Source organism: Solenopsis invicta, chromosome 8, assembly GCF_016802725.1.
Source record: "Solenopsis invicta isolate M01_SB chromosome 8, UNIL_Sinv_3.0, whole genome shotgun sequence".
NCBI lineage: Eukaryota > Metazoa > Arthropoda > Insecta > Hymenoptera > Formicidae > Solenopsis > Solenopsis invicta.
This window is the reverse complement of record NC_052671.1, coordinates 7,819,120-7,845,650: the sequence shown is the minus strand read 5'-3', so window position 1 is coordinate 7,845,650 and position 26,531 is coordinate 7,819,120. Positions and strand designations below refer to the sequence as shown.

The following is a 26,531-nucleotide window of genomic DNA, read 5'->3' as shown; positions in this document are numbered from 1 at the left end:
CAAGTCAACCATTATTTTCTCACGCATATGCAAAGATATAAAATCTTTGAAGAAATCAATTTGTTACTTACTTGAAAAATTTTTGTTCCTTCATGTAAGTTGTGTCTGTTTAAGATTATCAAATTCTTTCGAGATTTTATATTCTTGCATATATGTTATGAAACAATTTGTCAAAATTGTTGATTTGATACTAATTTTTTCTGGGTTGAAATTATAAGCACTTAGATAATAATTTTCGCTTAATGTACGTTTCAAATGATAAACAATGATAAACAATGTTTATAATCAGAAGATTTTATTCTTTAATTAATTCTAATTAATTTCTCTGCCTAAATTTTCATTCATTTTCGTCTATGAATGTTAATAATGTTAGAAAACGAATATAAAAGAAAAAAATAATGTTGAAATAAATGTTTAACTAAAGCTAGCATTTATACATGAAAGAAACACGATGATATTGTTATATCTCAAACATATGTTTGCCGGTGCATGCAATTCTGTGACGCTAAGTGCATGAGTTGTTTTGCATGCATCACAAAGCAAATCATAACTTTGAGAATGACTGACCAATGGAAAAATTTACGCAAGTACGTGAACTGTTACCTGATAAATGCGCTTTTATTTCGAGAAGATCGTGCACGATAGTGCCTCGTGCTCGCGACCATCGACCGCCTTTATTCCTTTCATCTTGAGAAAAATACACGTTGTTACGTGTCATTCGTCATTAATTATGCAAATTATCACTCCTCAATACGAATAATTAACGGTTGCAGATCCTACTTAAATGATACTTTGAACGCTGCAGCGACAATAATTATGCAACCAGATAGAACTGTTTCCTAGAGAATATCTATTACTGTATATACAATCCGTAATAAAAAATTTCAATATAAAGAACGTTTTACATAACGGGGAACGCGAGTCGCGAGTCGCAAAAGCGGACGCGACAATCAAACAAAAATAATACCATTGATACTTCTGACTGGTCGTCCCGTCAGAATTTGCGACCTGCGACCTGCGACCTGCGTTTCATTGTAGGATGGTTTTTATTGAAATTATCCGTTAGTCAATTTCTCTTTGGCAAAAAGGTCGGTCAAGTGCAAAAAATATTGTCAATTTCTCTTTTTACAAAATTGTTTAATACTGTTAATCGCGTATCCTAGTATTAGAACAATATTTTATTATAAACAATCAAATTGCCTTATCGGTCATAGGTGATATTTATCACGTGATTTTATGCATCTTTTTATGTATCTTTTTATGTATACATATTATAATTCATGAAACTGCGCACTGAATAAATTTTTAATCGTAAAACACAGTTCCAAATTAAGCAAAAAATAGCAATATCACGTTATTAAATTGAAAATCAATGTAATAATGCTAATAAATATCTAATGTGGCAATGATGTCAAAAGAATTTTTTACCCTTAAAAAAAAAAAATTTGTTGCAAAAAAAACTTCAGCCAATGTTTCATTATTTTATTTATTACATGTGTGTAAGATATTAAGTATTTATCTGATTAATTAATTTAGTCTAAAACTGCAGGTGCTATTTGTAAAATAACACCATGTTGGATAATTTAGACAATCATAATAAATTGTAATTAGTATAGTTACCTACATAATACCTGGATTAATTATGGACTTTCTATAATTTACAGTTCTTCCATTTATATACGAGTTTACCTATATATATGTGGATGTGTGTGCATACATATATACATATATACTCATTTATTATATTATGGTATTGCGGAGATAGTTGCGTTCACGCGCGCAAGGCATTATCGCACGCGATCTTGTAGCCAAGTCGACCGCGTGTGCATGCGCATCCCGGGGTCACGGTAGATGCACCGTGGATACATCATCCTTGTGACTCCACCGGTGCGTCTCTGCGTTGCACAACCGTACGTCGGTGTGTATGCTAAAATTCAACGCGTTATTATGACGCCGCTATGGTAAGTACCCATCGCGAGAGCGTTTCGATACACGCACACTGATCATTTTCGTAACATCTCGTAGCGCGATAAAGCTATATTCGTATCGGACAGGTGATCACAAAAATAATAATGTTCATAAAAATTCACGATAAGTATGCACCATATCTGATATTAAGATAAGCAATGAGAAATATAATTTGATATTCAAAGGTATTTAATATTCAGTTAGTATCATCTCTATAAGCACTACAATATTATTTAATAAAAATGGGTACATGTCCATTATTTACTTCAATATTTTAAATTATCGAGAATATTATAACTTTTAAAATGTAATTATAAAGTTTATAAATATTTTATGAATAATAATTCACATTAATTTTTGAACAAAAATAATATTCGTAAAATATTTTCATAATATTCCACGAATATTGAAATAACATATCACGAATATTATAAAGCGGACATATAACATTAATAACAATATTTCAATAATATTAAAATAATATTAAGGATATTGGATAATATTCTCGAAATATTATTTTAATATTATTTCGATTTTTAATAATATTCGTGTGATATTCTAGCGGTTATAAGGATACGGCTAAAGATACTACCGCAATGCTCTTGATTTCTAATTTATATAAATCGAGTAGTACGTGTAAAATTGAAAAGATGTGATAACTAAAAATGTTTTACAAACTTATTAATTAAAGACGCAAGATTCTTAATGAACTTCCTCTTCTTTGAAAAGAAGAGATCCTGTTAGACGGGTTAAGCAACATCGAGATAAACGCAACCCGGCTGTCGATATAACGATCGATCGCAACTCCCGATTGTCGTTACGCACGTCGAATCTTCCGAGATGACGCAAAACATGCTGCGTAATCGCGGGAAGGATTAAAAGGCGCTTATTAGTCGCGATTGAAGAGAAGAGGAAGCGATAGGAAATCGATACGAGAAATAGGATCTAACTATTTCTTTGCGCAAAAATTACGTCAAGGAAAGGAAAGTGACACGCTCGGCGGCCTGCGGTGGGCAGCAAAATTTTCACCTCGCAAAGAAACTGATGCTGATGGACGGGGATGTTAAAGATTGAAGACGAGACGCGTCAGTGAATGCAATGACTAGTGTTCGCCATTATGTATTTAATATTATTTAGATAATGAAATGGTTTTATCTTATCTTCATCTAGATTATTAGAATGTATTATATATTATCTCCATCTTTATCTTGGATAAAAAGTGTTATCTAATTCAAATTACCCAAGTTAATAAGCATGTGAACAACAACGAGTATGAAATATTGTCCTTAGCTTCAATCTCCGGGTTATTATTTATTATCCTAACAGCAGAATTTTTTTAAGTGATAACAAATTGTTCAGATCAGAAAATGATTGGTAGCGCTGTGTAAAACTTGCTCTAAAATTATAAAGTCCGAAAACTTTTACAAAGAACATTATCAGAAAGAGAAAAGAAAGTATATATTTTCTCTATATTTTTTCAACTTTTTCTTTATTTGCGTGCCGATTGAAATCAAAAGAGGAGCATTTTTTGTTAGATTAAATTATTTGAAGAACTCTTGTTTTTAAGAAATAAGAATTTATAAATAGAAATATGAATACATATATTGTTTGTATATCCTAAATTGTTTTGCTCAACATCGATATTATCTTTAAATTATCTAGATAAAACAATGTATAATTCTATCTTTTAGCTAGATAAATTTCAAATTAAATCACCTCTTATCTCAGATACATTTACACGCAATGTGTCTTATTTTTATCTAGATAATTTGAAGTTATCTAAGCGCTACACTATGGTGATAACAATTTGATATTCGTAGAATCTGCAACGTTGGAGGAAAGATTAGATAAGGAAACCGGTGGGGAAATCGGGTTGCGAATGTGAAAACTCCGAGTTCAAGTGCGCTCATTTGATCAAGGGAACGAATCAACGAGTTGACTCCTAATCGCTTATTGGCGTTCCCACAAAATGTTAGTTAAAGTTGAGAGAAACTCGCGCGCGTACGGTTTCATGCGTAAAAAATACGATAATGTCGTTCATTACAAGCAAAAATTTCTTCTATGGACGTAAGTTGCAATACGGTGCAAGAATTTACGCGTAAAACTCGAATAAAATCTCACTTTATGATGTTCGTAAAAAGAAAAAGCGCACATTTCTCAGTGACTGAAAAGCAGCGGACGTTTTAGTTTCACATAATACCGACAGGCACTTGCATCTTTCATTCGTACGAGATGCCACGTTTATGCTTAAAGTAAATGTCAAAAATAAAAAGAAAACGATTTCGTCCCGCAATTAAATTTTTATAATTGAAATTAATATTTACATAAGAGAATGTATAAAATATCGAAGATAAGCATTTCTTTAAAGAGATATGGAAAAAAAACTCGACGTATTTAAAATATATTCAAAGTAACGACTTCTGTCCTCTTTTAAAAGTAAAGGGAAACAGCAACGTACATTCTACCGACCCGAGAATATATATATATATATAGAAGTATAAATATATAAAAGTCACGATCAAAGACAAGAAATTGCGGGGGAATAAAGTCTCGAAAGTTCCTCGTAGCGATGTGGGCCAAATACTAACTAAACCAGTTGCTCCGGCACGCAAGAACGGCGAACGCTCGAAGGAGCATGGAAAGTCACGCGCCTGTGAGAAATCCGTGCACCATGCTCGAATAGTTATATAAAGTATTACCGGTCACGCAGCGTGGCGCGGAATCGCCAAATCCTGAATTACAGAATTGCTAACGGGCAAGTGGTTACCAGATGGAGAAAGAAGCATGTAATTTAGCGAATCGTCGGGTTCTTAAAACGCATTCTGTTGTCATCGGTTCCGCCGTATTTTCACACGTAAGTAATACAAGTGGCTGTCAAATTATGACAATCGCTTCTGCCTGTATTCAATGTGCTCATTATTTTCCCAATGCGAGAGAAGCAGTCGCGATGCAAAGATGAAACGAGGATCGTCGCCCCACTTAACGTTGAATTTACGACGGCGATACTTCTCGCTGGTCCTTCAACGAAGAGAGGAAAAGTAGGAAATGTAGCTGTTAATAAAATAACATCTCGCAATTCATGCGCATCGATATATCTTATTATCGCCTCGTGCGCGATTTCAAACGTTTCTTGCTCCGCTCGGTTTTTTATTCAATCAGATCTCACGCTACTAGGTGCGAGCCTTCGCGTAATAAACGTTGAAAATGTTTATTAAGGAAAAGAGGAAACCAGATCGAGGGGAAATTACAGTGCAATGTTGTCAACCGCATGCTTTCGCGGCCATTTAAAGTCGTGAGATTTATTTTTAGGCAGTTCCGTTGTAAACAGGGTATTTAGATGGTGCGTGAGGTGCGTAATTACAGCGCGTGCGCTTATAGAAGCGGTGATTTATACGCCAACGATCGTGTAGAGTTTGTTCCTCTTACTTTCGCAAATGTTCGATTCGCGATATCACTCTCCGCGGCGCCGGCCTTTTGCCGCATAAGCGTGCGGGATTACTCGCGGAATTGCGCAAATTTATCCCCATTCGTAACACTTGTCGATGCGGTAGAAAGTAATGATACTTACAAGCGCCGAGTAATGATACTTATAAATCCTCTTGCATTAGTTATAAATGCGCCGCTTATAGATCAATGCGAGTAAATATAACACCTACGCGAGTTTTCGTTTATTGTAACAGCGTCATCTTTATCGTTAATCACATTTAGCACATACTTAGCACATACTAAACACGTTCACGCACACACGTAATAATGTATGTTTCAAAAAACTTAAATTACTCATAATAATTTATGCAATTTCATGCATAATAGCTGATCAATTTAGCGTTAATCGATCTCATGATTGAAAGTACTTTATTTAAAAAGCTGCATTCTTTCATTATTGCAGTCTCACGATATATAATCGTGTAATAATGCAAAATTGTTACTCGATAAGAAAAGAATTGTATGGTTTATTAAAAAAATATATATAATTTATGCAAATTACGTATTAATTATGTACAATTATACGAAGAATGTATGTCACGATTAATATCAACCGGCACTTTGGTACCGACTAAAGCTACTGACACTCGAGATTTCCGCTGAGGCAAACCCGAGAAAGGATACATCGCGATCAGGATGAAATAAATACGAAGCATTCAATCTCATAATCGACAACGACTGGTTTTAAGATAAAACCGAGCGAGCCATTGTCCAAGCGACAGAAGAACCGAAGCACGTAGCCTCAGCTTTACGAGCGCCTTTACATCATTGTGATAGCCGTCCTTCGCGAAACGTTTTCTGTTTCAGAATTTCTGGTTTTATGTTGCGCGCCAAGTTTCCCTCTTCGGGTTCTCTACTTTCTTCTTTCGTGATATGAATCTCGTAATACGATGTATCAAGTTCAATTGTATAGAGTTGGAAATCGTGAAACGTTTTAAATAAAAAGAAAGACGCAGCTTCTACATAAGCTACATAATAGTGCAGATAATAGTGACACTAAAATGATAATTATACACTGAGAGAAAAAAATGTGGTGGCAACTATAAAGGGACAACCATACAAATTTTGTTAATAGAATATATTATATAATTTTGTTAATAAAATATACTATATATAATATACTATAATATACTAGAGATAATATAATACTCACAACTATGTTTTATTAGTTCTTTTATCCATTAACTATAATATAATTCACTTAACTATATATTATAATTCTATTAACAAAATTTGCCAGCACTACAATTTTTTTTCTCTCCGTACAAAAACAGTTAACGTAATCTGTTATCTTGTACCAAATATTCTCACTTTTTAAATACTTTTATTAATATTAATATATAAAATAAAGAAAATCAGAAATATATTACAAAACAATTTGGCATTTTGTTTCAATTTATGCTTGGTATGTGACGTCGATATTACAACTGACGACTTCTTTTTATTGTACTGACATTTGATACCTGAACATAAATAGAGAATTTATTGATATTAACATACCACTTTGTTGGATTATACTTCATAAAATAAAAAATAAAACTGGATACATGCATAAGTGCAAACTGGAAAGTATCTTATGAGATGATAGCAGTTTTTGTATCATTTCAAATTTTGCAATAATACTAAATTAAGTTTTTTCAAAATAAACCTCACAAAGTCGACTTAACAGGCAGTAATTTTACTTTTTCGCCTTTCACATGAGTCATCTGTACAAAATACAAGTTAATATATGTAAAAATTCCCAGATGTCTGTTACTTTTATGTAAAACGTTTTTTATACAAATACATTACGCTGTTCCGCAAGACGCAGCATGTAGCGCGACATTACATAAAGATTAAATTAAGTTATTAACGTAATTGATCTCATAATGTTGCGCTTTTTAGTCTCTCCTATATGTTTTTTATTATCTTACAATCTGTCTCTTAGAAAAATATAAATAAAACAGTTTTAGGACTATAGACCTGTAAAATGATCTAATGTTATCAGTAATATTCACTATTATTTAAACTATAAGAAAAAATCATGAGAATATTATTTTCGCGTTTGAAGAATTCGTTTTTAACTGATTTTAAACAAAAACAAGTCGTGCAAATAAAGTGCAATGTTCAATTTTCGAAAAAAAATAAGAAGGCGTCAATTTAAAACTTACAATTGGTATTGGCGAATTTATATTAATTATTATATTAATTACATAGTCAAAATTCAGAGATTTTTTTCAATCAATTAATTTCGTTTTAATGGAAATAAACACCACGATAAAACAAATGCCACAAGCTCTACCGTAAATTTTGTTCAAATCTCTTGCGACGTAGGCAGGAATATAGAAATCCAAACCGCAAACCCACAAGCGATAAGTTTTTTAACCGTCAGTGATGGTTCGGCGGACTGTCTATCGAGGCAAGTGTTAAGCGGCACTTTGCGTGTAATTCCCGGCCATCGTAAAACGTGAACGCCAATTCACGCTTCTTAAGCGATTCAATTCTCGGTCGATAGTAAAAATCCTCCCGCATGGCGATCGTAGCGCTGAATCGCTCATCGGTGGTACGATGACGGCAATTAAGCGTCCAATAAAGTATCACGTCGTCACGAAGGGTACTTACGTTCAGCGAGCGTACATCATAATATTGCTTATTGCAACAGATCCGGGCTACTCCGGGACGTGTTTATTCCTGCCTTTAGATTCCACTTCACTGGCTGACGAGCCTCGCAAATACTTTGAATAAAACATCAACGCGATTAGATACACGTATACGTGACGGAGAAATTTGCAATTCGCGATTGCAATCACGTGCTACCGCGATTACGTAAGAGAAAATGAATACGTCTCGGAAGAAGAGAGAGAAAGAGAGAGATCTTTCCCTTTTCTGTTCCCCTATAAATGTTTTACCAAGCTTTATAAAAGAATATCGTTTACTCGTAGCTTTCGATACGATGAATTATGAATAAAACAATCGTCCAACACGCAGGCAATGCATCCTTTAGCTTCGCTTTAATGTGATACTCTGCTCACTTTATAAATGTGCTGAGGAGACAACACGTGTCGGATTATTAATCCACGTTGACGACTATCAGCGCCAATGTTGCTCAAGAGTAACGCGGTACGCGGAACGAAATGGAAAGGACGAAGGCAGAAGAAGAGTGGAGGTACAAAAAAAAAATCCGCGATCCGGGAGATAGGCTACGACGTCACGTTCATTCATCCCCGCGTTATGCAAGCGGCTTATATACCCAGTAATTAACCTATCCGCGTGCACTTTCCCTATTTTGACACGCCAGCACGGCTCATGCATCGTTCTTCCTCTGCTGCTGCCACTGTTGTTGTTGTTGTTGTTGTTTGTAAACATTCGTAAAACGATCGATTTGCTTTTTGCAAAGAAAAACTCTAATACGCCATGATATTGACTTTCCCTCTAAATACTTGGCCGTACAAGCGCTCTGTATCTAACTAATTACATGCCACACTCTCGTTACGTAAAAGCGTTTTGCCCCACGCAAAGTGTCTCGAAAAAAAATGACGACTATCGAAGGCCTCTCCTTCGTTCGTAGACGTAAGAAGAGAGCCATTCAGAGCTGCAAGGTAGCAATTAGACTACCCGGAGAAATGCGATACTACAGAAGAAAGCTCTCCTTAAGAATCCGCTACAACTTGCCACAATGGCTGTATCTAATGACCGACCGCAGATGAGGTTCCACGATTCCAACCTCGGTTGTGTCCCGTTACGTAAAACGCCGCCGTAAGAACGTCTCTCTCGCGCATCAGACACGCTCTCTCGCGCATCGCGTCGTCGCGCGACTCCAATCGGACATCGAGGAGATCCCGGATATCTCGCGGGCTGTGACGGATTTCGAGGGCTATCTTACCTTGCCGGAGGTGGGCGAGCCAGACGTCGGGCTCAGGCCCTGTTGAAGATGATACATTTTGGGAGTGAGCATAGCTGGAGGTGCGCCGAGGCTACCCGGGGCGACAGCCACGCTCGTCATGGTCATTTCCCGCGATGGTCGCAGACCTCAGTGTCTTCGCAGCACCAGCAGTCCGCGTCCTTCTGTCCCTCGCGCAATCTCGCATCCTCAGGTTGTGGCGAATCTGTAATGTGACCAAAAAAAAACATTGTCTCCTTTAAATAGGCCGGTAATTATCTTTTAATAGAGATGTATTACACACATTTTACAGTTGTGTTAATATTTAGTCTTTGACCCCTTGCCGTACCATTTAACTCGACTAGAACTAAACCACGATTGTAACTAGCGAAGAATCATTCCACGAATCTGACTCGTGATATTCATGTTTGGTACAAAATTTGTATCACGAGTCAGACTCGTCAAAGTACGGCCAGGGATTAAATAATTAATAAACTGTTGTATTACCCCGCGGTGGTTACAATCAAGATATTATTAGTCGGGATTCGTGGTCTTCGTCCTGAGGATTAGGACCCACGAGAAAGGACGTCGCTTGGATGGACCTCTGGATGTGGCCAGATTTCCGGTTAGAGAGTTTCAGACGCTTCTTTTCTTTTGTTCTTACGTTACGTATTTCGGTAGTTGTACATACACTGTTGGTTCTTTACAGGTAAGCGCCCGAGAAGTATAATCTCGATGCATGTTATCAAGGTGTCACGTTACTGCTCGACGAGGAAGTCTCGCACGGCCGTAACATGTCTCGTGTCGTGTTCTAAGTAACTCTTCGATCACCCATCATTAGGCAACCTAATTTATACTGCATAATAACGAGGCATCGGATGTCGACATTGCCAAATAGGGTCACCGCAATTCGACATGACCATATATGGTTATTGTTGAATTTAGCTTAGGCCGCTCGCGCGACAACCGAATTCTGCCAGCTTGCATTTCCGAAGCAACAGGCACTCGTAACGTGATTGTTGCTAAGCGGAAATGCATGTGCTACTGAGGCTATAATAAAACTAACATATGGAAGTTGTTTCCAGCATATTTATAGTTTATTTATTTTATTTTATTATCTTTTATCGTTGTAATACTAAAATTTTTTTAATTAATGACAAAAATCTTAATGCTTTTGTACAACATGCTTTTGTATTTTAAACATTCAAGACAATTTTTGCAAAATTTCATTGAAATTTTAATTCTAATTTTGCAAATAAATAAATTTTGTTTATTTACAGAATAACTGCAGTGCAGAGCAATGAAACTATACTTAAGTCATCCCAAATACAATACATAAAGTACTTACATTTAAACAAATTTTTGTCATTATTTCTTAATGCATTTTTATTTCTTAAAACACATTTCTTTGAGAAACAATGTTTGATCTAGATAAAAAATCATCACCAAATTTTTTTGTATTATTTCCAAATGCAGTATACAGACGATCTGTAATTTTTTCATTTTATCAATATTTTAAAAACAAATAAACGCGTTTTTTAATAAAAAAATATTTAAATAAATAAAGACACTCTAACATAAGATTAAATTGCTTCATAATAATTTATTATGTAGCTTTATAAAGAGCTGTATACAATTAATATTACTTTCTTTATATCTTTGATTGACATCCGAGAAGATATCTCTCATCTTAGCACATCAAATAAATTTCTATTCTAAGCCACATTTACTTGCGTTATATAAAGAGGTTTTAAGCCATATTTAGATATACAATAAAGATTGAATTAAAATCTCAATAGTGAAATCTACGTTTCAACGACGAAATGATGAGTTCGCGTTCGACAGTAGCAAAACGGTATTTTCTTGCATAATCGCGATGAATTACGGCACCCGACGATACTACCGTGCAATTTCTCTCGTCAGAAGATCACGATTGCACAATTTTATCGTCGCGCCAGACGATATTCGGTCGGCCGGACCTAGAAAGCGTCTAGGAAAATGTTAATTCGCCAAAGTTACGTGCACTGAATACTGCAGAATATGTATGTTTCGTTGATTCTACGCTTGGCTAAACACTCGCATAATATTCGTAGTTGACATTTTCGACATGCGGTTAATACATCTGTGTTAAACCGCTAATATTCACGGCGCCACATTTCGATCGCGATTTCGTCACTCGGTTACTTTATTTAGGCACGGCAATGCGTACAGTTGTAATTTTCAACATTCTTTACTCTTTACTTCTAATTAAATTCGTATTTTTAATTTATTATTTTATTTCATTGAAGTATTATAAATCCAATTCTAATTATTAGATATAATTCCTACTATTTTAACATTTATTTTTTTACATCAGCAACACACATCAATGTAAAATTTATAATATAATATAAATATTAAATAGGATTAATTTGAAAAAATCAATACGTAATCACGTTATTTATGGTTGCAAAGCACAAATTTGAAAATCGAATACAAAACGCAAACTCAATCTAAATTATATGCAAACTCAATCTAAATTATATGTATCGTTTAATCAATCAAAATAGATATCAGAATTTATATAAAAATCTTACGTAAATATATGCTGTATTATGAACTTGATCAATTCTAATATTCTATTTAAAAACTTTGATTCTCTCATTTACGATCTAAGATCCAAACATAAAAGAAAACAAATTTATCAATGAAAAAAAAATAATATGTTATAGTTTAATAAATAATGTATCAGCTAATTATTTCAGTCTCTCACGTATGGAAAACAGTACGTTAGTTTCGAAATATTCAAAACGAAGAGAATGCATTTAAATGATTAAAATATAAGAAGTGAGAAAGAGACGAGTCACACGTGAACCTCTCTGGATCCACACGTATCGTTGTTGAACGAAGGAAAATTGTAAATAAGAGTGTAAGCCACTCAACGGTCTGCGACTAACAGTCGATGCAAACGAGCCCCACAAATTAATTCCACAAACGAGGGAACGCAATGTACGAGTGACTCTGTAGCATTTAATTAACAGAGCGAGAGACTATCGAATAAATGGAGCGGATAACTGTTCCAGAGAAAAAAAAAGAAAAAAAAAGGAGTACCGGCGACCCGAGCATTCATCTAACGATGACAACTGCGTCGTGATGCACGCTGCATTTAACGGTAAAAGTCCGATAAAATTTTGGGAGCGATCGTCATTTAATTTATTTGAATCATTAATTAAAGGAGAATAGAAGTGCAAGCGCAGATTCCTACGGTTCTCGTGGTTAAAGAGGCAACGGCATCGACCCGTTTTTGCTTAATTTCGTCCGACGCACACCTGCATTAACGACGAAACGAATTTAAAATTTACTTTACGGCTCTGACGATTTGTAAAATTCGCTACAGTTCGCGGAACCCGTTGCTTCCTCGCGGAGTGCGGCCCTGCACGAACTGCATTCGTACGCACGGGGCTCAAATAAAGATGTCTGCAGCGAAGCCACCGACCGAGCCGACGCGTTACGACCGTGGAATGCATTCTCGAGATTCTTGCTCGTCGATGCACCACCGGCCGCTCGTGATGTATGAGTAAACACACGCCGGGCAATAACGAGACGGGCAATAAAAGCCGACTAGTCGGGAGCTATTTTTGCGCGACGTCGCAGGAGAAGGAACCGCGAAACGCTCATTAAAATCAGAATGAAGGCGACATTAATCGCACGAGATCGCAAATGGCGTCGATTTATCACACGATACAAATTATACGACAATTATAAATGTGAAGCGCGTACGGTAGATAAATGCTAATGATAATTACATCTTTTTTTTTACACACTGAACTATCTTACGCCTCTAATACCTTCTTTCTTATATTTCTAACATTTAGGAGAGCGCGCAATGTATTTTCCACACGTGGAAACACAAATGACCGTATTACACGAGCCGCACGAATGCGAATCGCGTTTCATGAATTGCAAAACTGGAAACGAACAAAGAGGAGCAAGCGCGCCGACTCCATAACGGGGAGTGCGCGCGACTCGCCGAAAGACAATGATCGGCCATTCGCTTTCGTAATGATACGGTACGGGTCTAAGACCTAACGTCGAAGCGTAAGGTATAGCAGAAACAGCCGAGGGCAAAGTCAAGACACGTTGCAAAACGAACTAAATAATATTGAGCTATCATCGGGACCTCGAAATCGCCGCTCGATACTTTCCCATCTGTCGCGCCTCTTTCTCTCCGTCTACGAAAAATAAACTGGTTCGTAATTACGCGTTGCAGAGCAAAACTGATTCGAATCACGCTATCCCCCCCCCCCCGATACTCGCGTCGAATGAAAATGCCGGTCTGACACAAATACAATGACGAAGAAACGAGAGGCTTTTTCAGCTTCTCACCGCAAGAAATTTTAAAGAATCCAAATCGATATTTTTCCCATTAAAAAGTTTTACGGTGTCATTTTATTGGGTGGGTACAAAAATAATTGTTTCTGTTATTTCGAACTTTGATGGCTGTAAACTTTAATTTAACTGCGTTCACATGTGATATAGCATTTTAAAGCGCGCAATTTAGTGGCTTGTTTTCACAGTTTAATCTTGTTTACTTTGGAAAAAAGACGCACCCGCGACCTTTCTCATTCCCAAGGCTCTCGTCTCTGTTACGAAATGTTTGGCACCAATATTCGGCGATGGTTTCCTAGCAAGGTGTTGAATATTTTAAATTTTAAATCGCTCGAACTTGCTGCTTCCCGATCTTTAATTTCACAGCCTAAGATAAATAAGAATAAATAAAAGTACAAAAACTGCAATTATTTTTGCACCAAATAACTACAAAGTTACATAACGACAGAAATTAAAGAAGGTAATTAAAATTGGCTCGATTTTTTTTATTAACTGACAAAATATTTATTCGGAAAAATTAGAAAGTAGCAGGAAATAAATTGTTATTGAACTTTCGCTGCGAATAAATTGCCTCTAAATTCCTCGAAAGGTTTTCCATCAATGAGAAATGGGGAATGATAGTGGAACATCCTGTATGGTGTGTTTGGTGCGATAATGACGTTGCGATCGTGCGTCACGAGCAATCAGCGACGGGAATGATGATGTAATCCACCGTAAAACCGAAAGACCGCGCATTTCCTCGACCGTGTAAGCCGCGAGCCGAGGAGGCACGTGCATTCGCACGGTGTGCACAGCTCGTTGTACATCGCCGATAAATCGCCGCGGTGAAAAGTAATAGTCGAGGAAATCGCGCATAACGGACAATTATGTCGTTACCGTACGGCAATCAGCGGCGCGCGGGTCTATCCGAAACGCCGAGCAAATCGCAACGCCGCGCCGTGCGAAATCTTACGACTTTACATAACGAGATGTTTTTCCTACGGGCCCTTGAACGAGAACGACTCTCGGACCGAATTTTCGGCGCACCGACGCAAGTCTGGAAGCGACGAATCGAGGTAGGGCCGTGCCAATTTTTTAGAAAGAGAGAAGAATGCAAATATAAATTGATAAAATTTATTATAATTTTAGTTGGATCATTATCGTAATTTATCTTGACAGTAACACCGAAAAATGTGAAGCCAAGATGTCCTCCAACTATAAAGTCGTGCCGATACTCAGATTACGGAAAGCGAGGTGAATGCAAATATGAGTTGATAAAATTTATTGTAATTTTTGTTGGATCATTATAACATAATTTATCTTGGCAATAACGACGAGAGAGATGTGCAGTCAGATGTCCTCGACTACAAAAAATCGCCATTATTTACATAACGAATAGAGATTTTCTTCCGTTGCGAATGTAGAAAAATTCATACGGGGTCGCGGATTCTTATTGCAGATAATCCTCTGGTTAGCCGTGTCGTACGATCATCTTTCAGCCTTGTCATGTGCGCGCTAATCACGTTCCCTAGCGGAGTAATCATCGACGTAAATTGTAGAGGGATAAAAACGTGTCAACCTTTCAGCCGATGTGCGATGCCAGCTTATATGCAATAATGTGCGACAACGTAAAATATCACGAAAGAAACATCGTTTATCATTTATATTGCAGTTAAAATAGAAAATCACGGTTCATGGTTGAAAGATATATTACTATTTTGTGAATCTTCCTTACTATTTCTCTCTTACCCCTTTACGTATTTAATAATTGAACATGCTAACGTAATTCTAACTTTAACAGAGACGAAACGTTTAAACAACTTTATTAACAACTTTAATTTGAGAACGATTTGACAAACATGAATAAATCTAAATTTTTCAGAAGAAGATATAAAATATAATGACAATTCGCAATCAATAATTACTTATTACCTTATAAGCGCTACAATATTCCTACAATATTATAGAAACATTGTTAAAAATTAAAATAATATTAAAATAATATTCCCGGAATATCAATTTTTTTAAATATTTTTTTAAATATTTTTTTAAATATAAGAATATTGTATTAATATTATATATCTTCTTTATATAATATTCGTGATATGTTACTTCAATATCCGTAAAATACGGATGCAAATGTTCTGCAAATATTAATTTTATTCAAAAATCAATGTCAATTATTATGCATAAAATATTCATAATCTTTATAATTATCATACTTAAAAGCTTTAATATTCCTGATAATTTAAAATATTGTATATATTATCAGATGTGGATATACAATCACATTTTATTAAGGAGGAACACCACGGTGACGGTTTCAAAAAATCGATTTTTTTTTTTGCATTTTTGTGATGTTTGGAGTCTTAAAAATATGTCCCTATAATATTATGGTGAAATTCGTAACGGAACTATAGTAAATATGTCATAGAGTAGAACTTGGTCAGATGCCGCTAGTAGAACCGGCCGCGCGCTACCTGAAAAGATTCAGCAGTCCCCTTGATCTGTCTTGTGCGAATATTAAATAATATTTCAAGAATGTTATTTAATATTGAATAATATTGCGCGGTTATAGTGTACGTAAAAGTTGCAACAATTGATATTAAAGCGGTACTCCATGCAGAACTTATAGTAATTACAAGAGATCGAGGGAAATGATTTCGTCCTTCACCACTTTCCACGAGCAAAGATCTACGGATTACGAAAGTCCGAAGTCTCTGCACGACTCATCTTCCGGAAGAAACGCGCGACATGCGGCAAGCCGTTGATGTAGGTTAACACACCTTTCGAAGGACAACATCAGCGCATACTCCGAGTACTGTTAATCCACCGACTGAATCTCATCGTCATGCAGCGTCGCGGCCTGACAATGATTTTTATTGAAGCAATGCCGCGTCGTGCATTCGCAGCCAGTGTTGGATGCGCAGTCTATGCAATAAATGAATGTGTGCGGTGAAGAACTGCCGTAATGCACTAAAAACGTCAGATGTGGAGATTTAAATTTACTGTGACTCTAAACTGCGATATAAATCGTTTTTATATCAAATTTTTCATAATAAATTAAATTATGATTTAAAGTATAAACTTCGTGCATCATTTAGCTTGTGTGTAAATCCAGTCTTAAGTGAGTAAATCTAGTTTAATAACGTAAGTAACAGCTCGCATTAATCACTCGGAAGCAAAAAAGTGCAAGTGGTAGATTTCACGGAAGCAAATTAAGTTCTAGCAAGTCAGAATCAGGAATAAAACATAATATACTGAGAATAAATGCTATAGCATGAATTAAAACGTAATTTGATTCAATTAAAAACGAATCACGTAAGTAATTTCAGTAATATATGTACTAATAACTGATTCAACTAAATTTTATTCAACTATATTTGTTAACGTTTTTATTTTTATTAATGTTTTTCTTTTTATTTCATTAATATTATCATTGAATTAACAAAATAATTCCAATTAAATTGATGCTACTAATTTAACAGCATTTTTTCTCTGTGTATGAAATTGATTTTTCCCCCTATTTAAAAAGCAATTTTAAATCTTTGTACAATTAAAATAAAAAAATATAATTGAAAAAAATGTTAATTACGACTTTGCGTGTTCTCTGTCTATTTTTCATTGATAATTTTTGTAACACAATTTCTATTATGATCTATATAGAAAATATATGACTAATGTTTTTAAACACACAATAACTAATCGAGGTAATTGTGACAGTGGAACAAATGTGAAATCGCAATGTTTTCTACCAATAAAATTAATAGTCATTACGTTCTAACGATATATTTTATGACTGTTAAATAAATAATCATCTTAAATAGACATTCTTTTTTAATTTTCAAGATATCTAAATCATCATCTTATAGTTTAAGCAAATAAGTAAAATAGAAAGTATATATGTATATAACCGCTGCTTTTTATTTAACCAATAATACCACATACTTTAAAGCGAAAACGTTTGTATTGCGGCTGCAACGTTTCTTTTCTTCTACTTTCAACTCGTAGAGTACCTGTCAATAAATATCAAAATTTCAATCCTCATTTTCTACACATACTTTTTTCCTCGTTTCCTTCGAGATATATTACTCTACATATAAACTATATCATTTTGTTATAACTGTTAATATTTGTCAACATAACTATCAATACCAAAATAATAAAAAAAAATAATAAAGTAATAATGTGTACATGAAAGTAAATTAATATATGCCAGCATAAAATGACAAATTTTCCAGAGAAAATATCTACACTATCAAGAAAAGGAGATCAACGAGCAAAGGTATCAGCACCAAAGCAGAGCGAGTTGGAAAGATGAAAGCCAACATGAAGGCTGAGACACATTAACTTTCCCATGGACCATGACCACCGAGTGACAGTCCAGTGGCTAATTGATCAAATAGAGAATTATTCAAAACTCAAAGAGGTTCTCCTCTCAACAGCCAATTAACTGTCGCGGCGCATCGTCTGCCGCTCGGTTCTCTCTCTCTCACAAATTCCCCGAAATACACTGGTATACCTTGGAACTTTGTTTTCACAAATCCCAGTAAAGTCGAATGGTGATCTCGATAGGTGATGGTTAGGTCGGGCCGATAACGGTTCTCGAGAGGAACGGTTATCGACGCCGCGCACGGAACACAGAGCGCAAGATCGACGCGAGAACGGCAATGGATGGAAGAGGCCGGTGAGACAACGTGCCGGCGGATGACCGCTCTCGACAGGTTCGTCGAAAGCTGGTAACGGATCGTCTCCTGTGAAAAGGGATAGAAGACGCAGGGCGAGAAGACGCAGGGCGAGAAGACGCTATCCCGGGGGCGAAGTTCGGTGACGCGAAGCGTGAAATTGCCGCGATCGGCACGCGTATGTCGAACGACACGAAAGCGAATAATGACCATCTCTCTCTCCTCATAACTACGAATTGCCGCAGATTTATCTCGCTCGAGTCGCGCCTCGATGCTTCCCGCGGAGATATTGCGGCACAGCATCCTCTAGTCGATGCACCGGTGCGTAACTCCGGTCAGCGTTGCGAAGGAAATTTGGAAAAGCAGATATCAGAAGTCTATCTTCCTTGACATGTAAAATTAATTTCATATGTATGAGTTTCTTAAGATCTTACGAGGATCTATTTAGATACTTTTTTTCAACATAACGATTATCAATTTATGATTTCCAGTTTGCATTAATCTTCTTCATAAATCTCTCTTCTTTTTGTTTAATATTATTTCATAAAAAATGCACTCAATATCAATTATATAAAAATTAAATGTAAGTTGTATAGAAATCTAAAAAATCACAAGAAAATTTGGAAAATAAAATATCAACACTTTATCCTTGACATATAAAATTAATTTCGCGTACATAAGTTTCTTATTTAGATCTTTCAATGAAACGAGCAATTTCTAATTTCCATTTTGCATCAAATTTCTTCACAAATCCCTCTTCCCTTTGTTTAATATTATTTCATTAAAAAATGCATTTAATATTAATTATAGATTATATAAAAATTAAATGTAAGTTATATAAAAATCTAAAAAGTTACAAGAAAATTTGGAAAATGAGGTATGTACCAACACTTTACCCTTGGCATATAAAATTAATTTCGCGTACATGAGTTTCTTAAGATCGTGTATCTGTTTAAATCTCTTAACGTAACGACTATCAATTTCTGATTTCCGGTTTGCATCAATCTTCTTCACAAATTTCTCTTCCTTTTGTTTAATATTATTTCATAATGCATTCAATATAAATTATAGATTATATAAAAATTAAATGTAAGTTATATAAAGATCGAAATAGCCACAAGAAAATAAAAGATATCAGTAGTCACCCTCCTTGACATTAATTTCGTATACATAAAGTTTCTCAAGATCGTATAGGTATCTGTTTAGATCTCTTAACGTAACGGCTATAAATTTGCATGAATCAAATGTTCTTCACAATGCAAATCTCTTCTATTCATTTAAATACTGTTTCGTAACGCATTCAATATAAATTTATACGGATTATATAAAAATTATAAATATAGTTACATAAATGAGATAAGTTGTACAAAAATCCAAAGAGTTATAAAATAATTACGCAAGCACGTTAAAGAAAGAAACTTCTTTCACATTTGGCATCCTTTAAATCATTCAATGGAAAAATAAATGAACGTGGTCTGCGATTTGTAGCAGCAATATTTGTGACATTATGAAAGAAATAGAAACTTATTAAAGAAAATATTATCGTAATAACGCGTTTACGAATGAAACACGCACACAGATACGACACTATTTACGGTAGCGAATGACGGTGCAGCGATAAATCAACAGGATGCAAGACTTATAAAGCGACGTGCGTGCAACATCAACGCCGCTCGTTCTGTGTATTTCGAAAAGATCGTTGGGAAAGTGCGAATCCCCGATGAACAGTGCGATATGCGATCTATCCACCGACAAGTTAGCGCGACCACTCGATTGAGACGGCGCGGGTTGCGAAAGGCGCGAGAACAGCGTAAATGAAATAATGCACCGCGGAATAGAATGAATGGACGGTAAATATAACATGTTGTTGTGCCCGGCCGCGGCGCGAAGAAGGTAAGAAGAAATCGTAGGGCGACGGAGGCGGAGACCTGTGGGCTCTGCCAAGCGTGAAATTGGCACGTATCGGAACGCGTTAAAGTACATACGGAACGAGTGACCGGCGGAAAGCACAGCGAGAGAGATCTCCAAGCTGGAGCAGCCTCGGATCGAAGTATTCGAACAATCTAACCACTTTCGACTCGGATTCAAAAATAAAACGGAATAAAAAAAAACTTGACAGCTCCTGAACTTTTGAGATAAAAATTCAAGTCCTCATTATACTTCGCTCCTTTCTCTTAAATTATCCAATTATTTTATCTTCTTTTGTCTATTTTCTATAGAAATTCAGTCTCCCCTTTTCCTTTATCTCCTTTTTAAAAATTCCTTTTCGTTGTTTATTAAAATTACTGCGTTACGTAAATATTTGCCTGCGATTCTTAATGAAGAATTCTATGCCGTGGACAACAAAAGCCAGAATTGCGATAATGAAAAGGGAAATAATGGACACGTGAATGTCTTCCGCGTGACAGCAACAAGGACGTTCGTCGCGGAGAAACGCGAGAAGCGTAACGCGAATCCTCCCCTGAAGATTTGCTGCCATTGCAGCTGGCGCAGCGCGGAAATAAGAGAGGAGCGGAGAAGGATTTATTTGCCGAGCTTGTGCGCTGCGGTTGCGAAAGTATCGCGAATTACGCGTTATAATTACGAGCGCTGATTGCATTTCTGATTGGCCGCCGCCGCGGCGCAGAGCGCACGGAGAATCTCCTGACGTCGTAATACAAACGATTAGCCCACCGAGCGTGCACTATTAAGATAATGGACGAGCAATTTGCTGTTGTATAACACGAGACTGATTTTTAAGGAAAAATTGGATAGTAATTGATCAGGCTTTTCTATTTGTCCTGAAAACATCGCAAGCGCGCGCGCGAATGTGGAATCCGTGCACACCGGCCGCGCGGCTCATTGTTACATTTAATTAAAATTTTTTACACCGTCCCTATAAGCGCTACAATATTAAATAATATTCCTAAAATATTAATTAATATTAATAAAATGTTGTTACATGTCCACACCTGATAATATTGTATGAATATTATATGAGAAGTAAATAATATAATTATTTACTTCAGTATTTTTAATTATCTAGAATATTATTGCTTTTAAATATAATAATTACAAAGTTTATGAATATTTTATGCATAATAATTCACATTGATTTTTGACCAAAATAATATTCATAGAACATTTTCATAATATTACACAAATAATATACTGAGAACATTATATAAAAACGGACATGTAACATTAATAGAATATTCCCGTAATATTAAAATAATATAAAAAATCTTGAATAATATTCTAGAGAGGAATATTATAACGCTTATAGGGATACAGCACTTTACTATCTTTCTGTCTTAATTTATCACTTACAATTCGTTACTGTACATTATTTAACGGATATTAAAATTCTAAATCCAATATTTAAAAAAATATATAATATAAATAAATTCTTTTTATATCGTTATGGTTATCTTTATTACAGGATCAAAAAATTAACGTCCTAATTAAAAGGCATCAATCGAGATCACGTAGGCACACAATCACACGCGCGCGCAATAATTAATATTCGAGAGGCCGCGGCTGCAGAGAAGCTCGGTAACGGGACAATTTTCAACATGACTGACCCAGTATTAGTTAGATGGATGAATAGGAAAGCAAAATCGAGCAAAACGAGAGTGGCTGTACGGATTCCAGCGGAAGTAGGCTGGGCGCGGGAGAACAAGGGCCGGACGCACAAAGCAAGATTGAACTTTCGACGAGACGCAAAAATGAAATGAAATTTTATAGTATCCTCGAGGACCAGTCCGAGCCCCACTGCGTTGACCCACTTGTAAGCTTTATCGTGGGCCTTCGATCACTTTCATACCGGACAGCCCGACCGACTGTGGCAACTCGATTTAGATCCTAGGTCAGTGAGTGTTCCCGAGACGTCCCTCTCTTTTTTTCACGATGGAATTGGATTTTTCCTTCCGTAATCCGAGACGTCTGAAGATATGCAATTGACTTAATCACAAGGCGGTGCACGAAAGTGTAGTTCCAAGACTAGTACTTTCACGGCATTAATTACTGTTACTCTCATTATCGCGAAGAATTGCAAGTATGAATTTCCAAATATCTCAATGCTCCGCTTAATTACATTATATTGGTAAAATTTAATTTTAGAATTCAATTAAATCAATTTAATTGTAATTAGAATCAAATGTATAGGAATCATAATTAACATTAATTTATATGGAAACTTACACAGGAATTTCGAAGACTTACGCGAAAGAAAGCAAAACTGAAATTTAAACATTCGATATATCCAAATTGAGTATTCTTTAAATTCGGATGCGTGTTTGATCCGAATCTCGATTTCACTCCGGGAAAGATACATTTCGAGATTTCGCAAAGGAAGATTCTGGGAGATGGACGTCTCGCGTGTTACAGCTCGAGTATTCGAGACAATCGAAGATCGAGAAACAATCAGCGAACGATAACCCCGATGATTCAGGAAACGATTCCGCCCCGAAGCAACTCGCATTTTCGCCGTTTTCGCCATAGTCGTTTCACATGTTTTCAAGAGCTTATCGAAGCGAGTCCGACCGTTCGAAGCGGTCAGATATATTTATATGACAACGCCTTCTCGCCGAGCAATACGAGCAGTCGACCGTGAATATCGCGCGTTGTGCTCAAATTAAATAATATTAACAATACACTTAGAGACGATAGGCCAGACTTTCTCATCATTAATCATGTGAAATAGCGCTATTAATAACTGATGCATCGTTGAGCAACGGTGATACCGTTACTATAGACTTCAATAATATTCGCAAGGTTGTGTACATAATCCTACGCCGTTTTTTCTAACTCATTACGTCTGGCGCGAATTTAAGTGAAAAGTCACTTGTGCCACAATCATACTTCGAGATCTGCATTCACACTTGGAATTTACCGTTAAACATGATCGCCTATCTCGTATCATCTATTTCTTCCATATAATAACCATTCTACATAATAATTACGCTGCGTCCGTTGAGAAGCAGACGACTACTGCTAAATACGGGAAGCGGAAATGACCTTAATACACAGCGAGATCACTTTTAGGTCGGCACTTCTATGCGACGACTTGGAAAGAATGTTGGACAGATCCTGTCACCAGAGCGTCTAAGCACGCGTGCGACGAGGTCGCGCACGGTATAAAAATTGAGATGCGTTAATAACGATCCTTGAGGCGAGAGGACATTGCTTTTTCCGAGAAGAGCCGGTCGTCGCGGTCGCGTTTATGTCTCGCTCCTCGGAAGAATGCTGTTTATAGGCCGTACATTACGTACCTCGTGTTACGTTGCGAGCGCTGGTCGTTGTTAAGCGTGCGGACGAACGTGCGGCGAGTCGCCGGGCTAAACTGAATAAAATACAATTTATTGCGCGTCCGGTGATATACCGCCAGCGTGAGTAATTACTTAGGCAACGCAATCGCTTGAGACGACTTCTCTCGACCGTAAGCCGGAATCAGCGGAATACCTTCTGCTGAAATTAATCCGCTGCTAATGACCGGTTACGGCAACGTACAAGGTCACTGGATGATTAACCTTTTTCGATACCACTTTGCCGGCATGCAAAAATTGTAAGCTCATCCACTATTTTTTGTGCTACATAAAATCCAATCTTCTAATATTGAAACCGGAATACGTTCATACTCCACTGATTCATGAAACTACATGACAAACACTATCATTTTCGATATTTTTTAATATTTCTTCAAAGACCTCTACGACATTGAAGAGAGAAATTAAGGAAAAAGAACAATTATTTATGTATAAATTATACAAGAAAGATCAAGGATGTTTTGGTTATATAATACGAGCTAAAAGTTATCGAAATTTGAAAACTGAAGGCTTCTCTACGTTTGTTCTTTTTTTTTTACTACAATCAACAATAAAAAATTTTGGCCGCGAATACCCAAATTTTGATAAAATTAGCTTCAAAGAAGAAAACAATAACAATAAACAATTTGTCATGATTTTTGCAGCAAAAATTATTATAAATATAATTTACTGCAGTTTTAAATAAATAACTTTTAATCAAATAAGTAAATATAAATGAATTTTTGCACGAATATTTATTAGAGTTTTATTAGTGTATGTAAAAATTTTGATTTAATTGGTAATGCTACTTTCCCATTAAATTTGCAAATAAATATTGCAAAACGCAATTTTACATAAGAATCAAAAGTAAATAAAAAAATTAAATAACTTTTAAACCAATAAATGAGATGTGCTTAAATTTTATGCAGACACTCAAACATTATTAGAATATTCTATAAAATTTTTATATTTTTGGTAATGTTTTGAGATATAATAACCCATACATCCATAAGCGAAATTCGAAGATAAATGTTTAGATATTTGTACATGGATTTATTCAATCAGATATGTTTCGCTGCGAATCTCAGTTCCCACCCAATACAATTTATCATGTTTATCATACGATATTAATGCTTTTAAGAATTTAATTTCCGCTTCCAGGATCACGTGCGATCGTAACACAAAAGAAACAAAATTTATATTAGCGTACATTTCCGGCAAGATCGTCCGACCAAATCCTGAAATCTCGCTAGCGTGTTCTTTCCAGACGAGTTCTTCAGTCCTTGCTTAATGTCCATCGAGACTGGTGCCAGTCATTAGCCGCACTCCATTCACGATTGAGTCTTCTAGCGAACCCCTTATTACGAGGAAATTCGGAGGCCTTATTTGGCTCGTGTTTTTATATCACACAGCGACGCGCGGCGGTCGGTCTTGCTCGAGTGACCGCGTTATGACGAGGAAATTTGTGGACCTTATTTAGCTCGTATTTACCATACGGTGGCACGATTCTGCTCTTCCCTCGCTTTTACCTTTTCTCGCGACGTCAAGTAAGGAAATGAACGAACGAGTTTCCTGGCTCGTGAAACCCGAGTCGCTCTCGCGTACGTCTGAAAGTCACATGTCCTACGCGTCTTCGTGTTTACTTCGTTAGACGTTAGACTAATCAGACGTTTCAGTATCCAAGCACATATCTCTTCTTTCGAAATACTTTCGGACGCCTCTCGACGAGAGTTATTGGAATTTGTCCCGATTTTACGTAAAACTCGTTAAAATTTTGAATTTCCAAATATCAGATATCATTGCTAACGTCTATTTTTTAATTTTGATATACAATTTATTTTAACATTATTTACGCAAAAAAAGTGTATATAATTCTTAATTAATGACAAACCGACCTATAAAAGAGAAAGAGGTGAAAGAGGTTTGACGATGATTTTGATGACAAGATTTAAAAAAAAAAAAAAATGTGAACATCCTAGATCTCTTTTTCTATTGTCCTTTCTCTATTGTCGCACGCAAAAAGACACGCTCGCTCCTGCCTGACACGCAGATGTAGCCTGTCTACCGGTGCACGATGTAGGTAGACAGCTTTCCTCGCTCCACGAAAGTGGCCTCTCTTCGGCGATTCGTTACGTACGGCACGCGTAAACATTCCTCTCAAGCAGTCCCGGGGGTCCCTCTCTTTCTCTCGTTCTTCTCCTCTTTCTTTCTACCTCTCCGTCAGTCTCTTTTCTTCCCTTTTCTTCCAACCATCCTTCTTCGTCCACTTTCATGACCCCTGACTTCGCACCGTCAAAGATATTTTCGTAACACTTCCATGAAACCGCGCGCGTGGCTTTTACGTCCATTAAACATTCAGTTCATAATTAATTACTATGACGTGTTTATTAATTATTTCTCGGATAAGATTTACGTTTCACTCAAACGGCACAAATCAATAAAAGTTCTAAACAATCATATTCATCGAATAAAAAAAAAAGTTCGACACAAGTTTCTTAAGACTTAATAAAATTTTATTGTATCTAAGAAAAATTAATTACGCGGAAAGAACAACTTTGCCGAAATACAGATCTGAAAATAATTACGTTGTACCATTTAAAAAATTGTACCGGGCGTTTAACTTGGTTGTTAGAAATGTCAAAACTGTTTGCAGCAACGTTATCATGTTAAATTTCTTACATAATTATTTTGATGGTCCAACATAAAATTATTTTCTAATCCGTATCTAGCTAAATTTTTAGATCTTGCAGTAAAATTGTTCTTTCCGCGTAGGAATGGTCCAGAACAATCAATGTTTGAACCAGTATAAACAATTAACAATAAAATTATTTTCGCCAGATAACAGATGTTGGTTGAATAAAACAATATTTTTATTCAAACAGCTAATGTTTCGTACAAGCA

General features: G+C 36.1%; 1 protein-coding gene across 4 annotated transcripts in view; it reads right to left on the bottom strand.

The window, feature by feature from the left end:
- LOC105207977 overlaps positions 1-26,531 on the bottom strand; it is a 108,482-nt gene that overhangs the window by 32,394 nt on the left and 49,557 nt on the right. For 3 of the 4 annotated variants that reach the window (XM_011177682.3, XM_011177683.3, XM_039452344.1), the window contains one exon: positions 9,317-9,539. In XM_011177682.3, the coding sequence (XP_011175984.1) occupies positions 9,317-9,442 (126 nt within the window). In that variant the 5' untranslated portion in view covers positions 9,443-9,539. Of the gene's footprint in view, positions 1-9,316; positions 9,540-10,004; positions 10,314-26,531 lie in introns of those variants that run through there. The other variant, XM_011177684.3, reaches the window with a different exon arrangement.